The following is a 9559-nucleotide window of genomic DNA, read 5'->3' as shown; positions in this document are numbered from 1 at the left end:
ACCCTTTTTTTTTTACATAAGTTCCATTATTTATTTGATTGATTTCCTTGATTCACTAAGTCCCACAATTGTTCTTTTTATTTATTTGCAATCCTCTTATCGTTTATTTGCAATCCTATAAAAAGAAAATATTCTATTGAAACTAAGTTATAAATAAAATAGTCTTAAAATAATATTTGTAACCTGTAGAGTATCTTATTATTCTATTAATATGACCTGAGTATCAATAACAAACAAGAAAGTTAGCCCATTAATTTATTAAATAATAAAATAAATAAAAAGTTTAATTTTATATCCTTCTTGTCTAACAAAAATATTAGATATGAAATAATCAAAGAATATTTACAGATATATTTATAGAATATTTACAGATATATTTATAGAATATTTACAGATATATTTATTCTACATTAAAAAATAAACTGCTTATTATTATTGAATAAATTTTACTTTTGATTATTTTTCATTACTTCTGAAGATTTCGATTGTAAAAAAAAAAGGTGCATGCTTACCCGTTAAATAAACGACTAGCTAGCGACTGCATAAAACTTAGTTTACTTTTTTCTCACATTACTGTTTAATTTAGTGTATTTACCTCTTCAAAAAATACGATCTTAAATGCTGGTTCTACTGTATTGAAGACAAATATACAGCTTAAAACATTTTAATACGATGAAATAAAATGTGTTCGTAATGAAATATTGTATTGTAATAAAATTTTAGTAAAGCTGTAAGTATCTTTTTGCTAGCTACAACGAGTCTATAGCAGTCGATGAACTACATATGGTAGCTTTTTTTTTATATATGTATATAATAATTTTTCAATTTTATTTGCCACTTTTCAGTTAGGTTCTTAGTTTTATCAATTAAAAAAACCAATTTTTATTTTTAGGTGAACAAGTAATTTAAATTATTATAAATTTGAAAAAAAAAATAAAACGACTTGTTAAAACTGCGTGTTAAAAAATGTAAAAGCCCTCTTTAAGATTTATTTATTTCCTTATGTCAAATGTTAATCTTGATTAATCCAATCTGATGGTTTCTTTTTTTCTTTCTCTCCTCTATTATCTCGTTTGCCTCTCAACAATCGATTTTGTTTTTATCTATGTTAAATCGCACGCTTTAAAATTTAAATAAATGGAAAATAAATCTTTAAAAAAATTTTATTTAATGAAGTATAAAAATGTATAAAAAAAAGTATGGAATTAACGACGAGGAAAAAGCTGAAATCTTACCTTTAAAAAAAGCTGAAGGAGATATAATTGGTTTTGACCCCAAATATCCTTTTGGTAATCCTTCTATTATTCCAAAATTTTGGGAAGAGGTTTGTTTTTTTCTCTATCTTTTTTAATTTTTTCTTGACTTGTATTATCGATATTGAACATTATAAATTATCATTACATTAAAGTAGTTGTTAAGTAAATAGAAAAGCCTATTTCAGTTATCCATTGGGTTTAAGACTTAATTTTTATTATGTAGAGGACAATGGGTAGGGAGGAGGGAGTGGAAGCAACCTTAGGCAGCTACTCCTTGCACAAACAGTAAGTTTATAATAAGTTTATAAAAAGAACTTTCCAATCTTAAATGAGTATATGACATGTGAGGATTTAGAAGAAAAGCTTGAAATCAGTATTCTAGAGTTGATAACTTTATTAATGTCTCTAGACTCTATGAAATGTTATAAACTTTTATGTAGCAAAGTTTAATAACATTTTAAATTTTGAGTGCTTCTTATTTTATTCTAAAAAATTTTGTTTTGAAAAAACTGTTAAGTTTTGAGTTGTTTAAGCACTCACCTTAGGGTGCCCACTTTTAATTCACCCATTTTAATTACACTTTCTCTTATTTTACTGAATAGAGTATGACACAGTTTTTTGTTGTTTTTTTTCTAATATGTAATATTAAAAATTTTGTAAACCTCAACATATAATAAAATATTATGATAAAATGTAAAATCTGTCAATAAACTTAAAGTAGATAGTGTAATACTTATAGAACTAATAAACAACTTCCTAAAAACATTCAGTAATATAGTATATTTAATTAAAAATTACAGTACATGTAAATTGATTTGTAGCAGAATTAATTTTACAGTTTTACTTTTAAGTTAAGTTATTAAGTTATATATGTATATATATATATATATATATATATATATATATATATATATATATATATATATATATATATATATATATATATATATATATACAAATAAATAAATATATATAAATACAAATATATATATATATATATAGAATATATATATATATATATATATATATATACAAATATATATATATATATATATATATATATATATATATATATATATATATATATATATATATATATACAAATATATATATATATATATACAAATATATATATATATACAAATATATATACAAATATATATATATATATATATATATATATATATATATATATATATATATATATATATATATATATATATATATATATATATATATATATATATGTATATCTTTTACCATGGAGATTTTCATCACTCTTGGAGTTGTTGAAAGTGCAACCCATTTAATAAATCGGATATTTTAAAATGATTAAACTTCATGTTTTCTCACCATGTGTTACATTTTCATTCATTCATTTCATTTGGAGTTTCCAACCTTTATTGGGAAATAAGAAATCTTAGACAGTTTTATTTTTAAAAAGAATTTTGGCCCAATAAGCATAAAAATATATATTGCTATGCATAACTTCAAAAAATTTACATTGTAGTATAATTTACATTACAATACATTATAAATATAATCAGTTTATTATTATTATAATTATTACAACAATCTATTACATAACATACTACTGCATTACAATTCATTAATTATTCTTCAGGTAAATTTTGTCTCAAAATTTGCCTGAAGAATAATTAATATCTAAAGCTCAAAATGTTAAAAATAAGAAATTGAAATACATAATTTTTTTGAAATGGATGAAATCTGCTTAAAAGAAAAATACAAAAATAAAAACACGAAACAAAAAAATAAAACAACAAAAACAATAATAAAAATGATTTGAATATTAAAATTTTAAGTTAACATCATTATAAAAATGACTTTTTTTTATAATTAAAAAAAAATGAATTTGCTGAAAACATGCTGCTGAATTAAAGTTTCATCTTCTTTTAAAAATACTGACTTTCAGAAGGTTTTGACAGCATTTTAACTAAATGGAAGGACATTCATTTTTGAACCTCAGCTAATGGTCTGAACTGGGTTCAGACCAGTAGTATGACTAACTTGGATAATAAGGATGCATAAGCTTTATGCTAAAATAATTATTTTCTTTATCAATTTCAGAAACCATAACATACAAGTATAGTTAGTCATGTTTTCAAAATAGGTATTTTGATATCATATATCATAGTTGGTGGAAACAGTTTTATATTTTTATACATAACGAAGTCTTATGGCGAAGCAAAATCGTCACCAGATTTTTTCATCTTTAATATTAAAGAGGAAAAGAAAAACTGATGAAAACTTTTTGTCCCTCTATTTGATGACTTGAATAGTGATGATGAATGGAAACTTTCTCACTGATTCCTCTTTATGTCTTTTTGGATTTTCTTTCTTTATGTCTTATGTCTTATGGATTTTCCTTCTTTAAGTCATTTTGGATTATCATTTACTACAGACCTTTCATGAAAAAAATTGTATAGAATCAATTACTAAGTTAGCATTTACTAAGGCTGCTTCTCTTTATCATGCTCACCATTTTCTTACTCCTAAATCCATTCTCTACATCTACAAATTTCTTGTTTAACATTGCATGAAATACTTTTGTCATTTTTGGTTGCTTCTTCTAATGATGCTCATTCTCTTCTAGACAAGATCCAAAAACACGTTGTAAACGTAGTTGAACTTGCTCTATCTGCCAAGTTTGAGCCTCTTGTCATCATAAGGTTGCTTCTCTTTTCTCTTTTCTACAAATACTATCATGGTTGCTGCTCAAAGGAGTTATTGTCTCAAGTTCCATCAACCAAAACCAATTCTCGCTTGACTCATCATTCAGTAAAGTCTCATCATTTTACTGTATTTGTCTTTGCATGCTCTAAAAAGTTGTATTTATCTAGTTTTTTTACTCACACTTCATCCCTTGGGAACTCTTTCACGTCTTCATATTTTCCTGACTCATATGACCTACAACTTTTCAAGTATTCTGTCAACCATTTTCTTGCTCTATAACACTATTCTTTTTTTTTCTAGTAACTCCCAAATAGTGGTTTTTCTTTAATAGTGGTTGCTTGCAGCCTTGTTGGAAATGAATTAGAATTGAAAAAAATAAAAAACTGCATACAGAAGTTTATTATTAGCGTTTTAATGCATAACTTTATTGATAAATCCAAAATTATGGTTTGAATCTTCTAAAATTGTGCAAAAATATCTTTTCTTTTTCTTTTCTGTTATAAATTTTTGGTAAAAGAAATACTGCTTTTTACTCCAATTTTGTATTACTAGTCTAAATAACTTTGAATCTGGGCTAGTAATACAAAAGTTTAATTCTCTGCAAATTCTGCCAGGACTATTGCTTTATCAAGGGTAATTGTCTTTTTGAGATGCTTTAGACGGGTACATTATAACTTTGTAACAAATTAATAATAATTGATTTCATCAGCTTTACACACAGGGGCTTTGAGACTTTATTTAATGAAAGCTTCATTGTTAATAATTCAGTTCTATCTGATGTTGTCCACTGTTTAAACTCTACTAAAGTTCACTTTTATTGCTGTTGAATACTGTTGTAAAAAATTTTAAGCAGCTTTTATGTTGGACATATGTGGGACAACTGATGCTTTGGTTAAAACAGTTAAAAACTCTTACAAGTTTTAAAATAACCTTGCTTATTTAATGCTGTTTAACTAAATCAGAGTATGGTATGATGCCTTATTGGTTGTATAGTTAACTTTTGAATTTTGCTTTCGGGACATTTTTTCTTGCTACTTTTTTGATAGGCAATGATTTTAGGGTCAATGTAAAAATTTGAAATTGCTCTTTTTTATCTGAAATTTTGGGAGTTTTTTATTTCATTTATTAAATAAGGAAGTTTAGATTACCAGCTTTGGTTTGAATCTCCTTTAGGATGTTGTTAAATGCAACAAGATCAGTGACCAGAACAACTGCAAGTTTTACAATAACAGTTTCATTAGCTTCCATTATCCTTCTTACTTCAAGTAAAAGCTTGTTAGAGGTTTTGCATAAATGAACTTGTAAAAGAAACACATAAAGTTCACTCAAAGTACTATTGACCAGTGATCTTGTTGACTCCAGTGTAATATCTTTTTCTGTATCATCTTCAATAAATTTTATCTTTATTGCACTCTATTCAGATTCTTCTTGGATATAGGATAGTATCCAAGTTGGTTTCACAAAGACTCTCTGTAAAATAAAATAAAATCTTTGTAACTATTAATGGAACCATTTGAGGCTCTAAATATAAATGGCTCAACATAAATTTAATTTTCACTACAACAATTCATTCAAAATAAAACAATACTTATCCAATAATCAAATGCATTGTCCTAAGTTTAATGTTAATTTAGTTAAATGACCAATTGATTCACCAGTCCTCTAAAAATTTTCTATGCACAAAAGCAAATAAATGACTAAGTTTGAGTGTTAAAACAGAATGCATCAAGTAAAAAACAACATAAGTATGTGTAAGTGAGTATGTGTTCATACTCACTTACTCATAAAACAGAATGTAAAAAACAACATAAGTATTTGTAATAAAATTTTTATTTTAGGTTTATACAAAATACAATTGTTTTCACAATACAATACTGATAATATCTATTAAATAGAAGAATGAAAACAAGTCTTTAAAAAATATTCCTTTAAAATAAATTTTATATATTTTTTCTGTTGAAAATGAAAAAAAACTGATCTCTAGAATTTTTCCGAAAAACAACTAGTTCATGGAATTACAAATACATTTTAAAGAAATACAAATACAAATGTTTAAGATTTTATAATCAAATATAATATGAATACAAATATGTCAATTTTGCCTATTATTACCAAAATACAAATACATATTTTACCCCAGTTTTGTCTATCACCAGCACTTTTAACATGAACACACTAAAAGCAGATTGTGAAGAAACTGGATATAGGAATACTCAATATATTATGTCATAAGAGCAATGTCTAGGTATCGAAATCTATTTATTATCCAATAATTATAAACATTTCATTATTTCAATTATATGAAACCTGTTCAAGTTACAATTTTATGTGGTAACTTGATAAAGCAATTATGAAGGGCTCTTAAATTCTATAAGAGCACTCAACTGGTAATCCACCTTGAAAACCATTTCTTTTTTTATTTGCAGTTAATATTGCAAAGTATATTTAATTTTTGTTAGGAGATGCAATTTTGCAATTAGACCAATAGTTTTTGACACTTATAAATCAAATAAAATTTGAAACAATTTATTGCCTGCTTTAAAATGTAATTTTAAAATGTAAATGTAATTGTTACATTCGTAAATTAGGTTATGATTGTTAATTTCTTTTTCCTTTAAGTAAAAGCCAACTGCTTTTTCAAGCTTTAAGTTTTTTATTTACTTTTTTATGGTGCCTATAAGTTGTAATAAAGTACCCTTCAAGTGATACTTGGGTATATATTTCAAAATTAACTTTTAAAATGTATACCTAAGTACCACTTGTAGGGTTCCTATTTGTAGAAATATTTGAAATTTATAACAACATTTTAAGTTTACAAGTACTAAGTTAAAGTTTATAAGTTTATAATATTTTCTAAATTTGTAAGTGGTACTAAGCCTTAAGTTTCAAATGTTTCTACAAATAAAGTTTGGTCTATTCTAATTGTAAAAATCAAATGCAATAACACAATACAATAAAATTACAATAAAATTGTATGAAAATACCAGAAAAGTAATTAAAACAAGATTTGTTGTTTTTTGTTCTAACGATACATCAAAATTTCAAAACTATTGCATTGTTTTGCTGTGATAAATAACAAACACAATAACTAATGTAATGTATTGATAAAAAAACGATTATAATAACTATTGCAGTCTATTGAGAAAAAAAAAACAATTAAAAAAATATTGTAATGTATTGCATTACTGTTTCAAATTCAAAAGCTATTTTATTTTAATGTATTTAAATTCGTTTTTTACACACATAATATCATTTGGATATCAGTCAATTTAGGGGCGCTTGTTTTTGCAGTCATTTACACATATAAATTTTATTTAATATAACTGTTCAAAAAATAATATATTTAGAATTGACATTAATAATATTTTTTTCGAAATCATACAAATATATAGCTTGTTATATAATTGTAATTAAATAAATGATTATTTAATTTGTGAAGTGAAATTTTTAATTTTTTTAAATATGTCAAAACTGATATTAAAATGTTTTACTGGATGATGAGGTCTGAACTAATTGATTAATTATTTTTATTAATAATATGCAAAATTATTAATTAATTTTATTAATTAATATGCAAAGATAACATTAATAAATTATTAATGTTACTTACTTGTTATGAGATTTAGTTATATAACAAAAAAGCATAACTCAACTTAATATAATTTTACTCAATAACAATATTTATATCGTTAAAAGTTAAATTATGTCAGTTAATTTAACTTTAAAGTACTGGATTGTAATTAAATTCATTTGAAACCACATTAAAAATCATTTGAAGTCTAAATATCTTTATCTAGCCTAAATATCAACGATTTTTTTTTAACATTTTGGGTTTAACAAATTCTTTGCCTTCAACTCATAAACTAGTTAATCATTTCTAATCAACGTTTATTCCATCATCAATTTAAAAAGTTAATGATTATGAAAAAACTCTTGTTAAAAAGCAATTTTAAAATTAAAAGAATCATCTTTTTATAAATTTGTTGTTTACTAAAAAAACCAGTTTACTAAAAAAATTCTTCAAGATAATCTTGCCTACATGCTTGATTATGATTTATCCAGCAATCCATTTGTATACAGTTATACAGTTTTAAGCACATTAGGTACTTTTGTATATTAGCACTTTTGTAATAAGATGAAAAAAATTTATTGACTATAAATTAATTAATAAAATAGTTGAATGTAAAACAAACATAAAAAAGTTAACTTAAATTAAATTTGATAAAAAATTAAATTTAGAAAAATTAATTTAAATTTATAAATATTTAATGAAAAATTTAATTTGAATATAATCAACAGACCTATACAACAACTTTTTTTTTTCCTGATATTTTTATTGCATTTTAAAAGTGAATTACAATACAATATTTGCTGTAACTCTATTAAAATTTAATAATAAATGTAAATCATAAATAATGTTGTTTCTAAAAAATTTAATTTAATAACAAAAGTTATTCTTTCTGTTAATGTTATTATAACGATTACAATAGTCCAAAACCTATCTACAAAAAATACTTTATTTTATATATTCTTACATCCTTATGTATTTCTACCTTGTTATATACTTGAAGCCGTAAAAATTTGTTATTTGCAAACAAACAGTAACAATATATATATATATATATATATATATATATATATATATATATATATATATATATATATATATATATATATATATATATATATATATATATATATATATATATATATATATATATATATATATATATATATATATATATGTATGTATGTATATGTATATCTTGCTCTACAATCTTCATCTTTTCTCTTCCAGTAACTTCCAACTCTAATTAGTGGTTGCCTGCAGCCTTGTTGGAAGCGAAAAAGTTTAAAAAATATATATATATATATATACATGGCGATTATATGTAGTAAATATATAAAGATGGCTCACATAAAAACAGATTATATATATTGTTATTCTATATTAATTGTGCTTTATTAACAATACAACAATACAACTAGCGCTACAAGTAGGATCTGATTTGACTTTAGATGATCCAGACAATCCAGAAGCATGGATAAGATGCTTTTCAGCTTCTGTAGATCAAAGAAATTAAAAGATAAGATAAATGGTAGCTATGAGATTTATTTCTGGCAAAAACAGGCATTGAAGCAGTAAAAAGGATATCCCTTATGATATATCCAGAAGAATTAGAAAATATGGTGTTCGATGATATAAAACTGTTGTTATGTCCCATTTAAGACCTCAGAAGCGACTAATCATTGCTGAAAAAGTTTGATTTTTAGCGTTAAAACAACAAAGCAATCAAAGCATTGTATCATATGCACAAAGATTACACAAAGCTTCACGTTTTTGCAACTTCGAAAAATTAGGTAAAAATGGCCAAAGTTCAGAAGATGATTTAATTCAAATGAGATTGATTGATGGCCTCCAACCTTCTTATCAAAGATTTAAAGCTCTAGAAATGCTACAGAGGGAAGAGTCACCTAAACTAGGATCATGTGTTGATTTTATTTGGCAACTTAAACAAATATCCTCTTTTAGTATACAAAGCCACATTGAAAACAAAGCAGACCTCCCTTTAGTTAATTACATTGATAAAAATAAAAACAACTAAATG

The 9559-nt window shown here is 24.0% G+C and overlaps 1 protein-coding gene across 3 annotated transcripts in view; it reads left to right on the top strand.

The window, feature by feature from the left end:
• The first annotated feature begins 1071 nt into the window (after window positions 1-1071).
• The window catches only part of LOC101236412 (uncharacterized), a 79763-nt gene continuing 71275 nt past the window's right edge, over window positions 1072-9559 (top strand). The window contains exon 1 of one of the 3 annotated variants that reach the window (XR_010636829.1): window positions 1072-1324. Coding sequence is in view for 2 of the 3 variants with exons in the window: in XM_065791687.1 (XP_065647759.1) it covers window positions 1184-1324 (141 nt within the window). In the remaining variant the exon portion in view is untranslated. The remainder of the gene's footprint in view (window positions 1325-9559) is intronic. The other 2 variants (XM_065791687.1, XM_065791688.1) reach the window with 2 other exon arrangements.

This window comes from Hydra vulgaris, chromosome 02 (genome assembly GCF_038396675.1).
Source record: "Hydra vulgaris chromosome 02, alternate assembly HydraT2T_AEP".
NCBI classification, from domain to species: domain Eukaryota; kingdom Metazoa; phylum Cnidaria; class Hydrozoa; order Anthoathecata; family Hydridae; genus Hydra; species Hydra vulgaris.
Note: the sequence above shows the minus strand (reverse complement) of the source record. Positions and strands in the feature narration are given on the sequence as shown.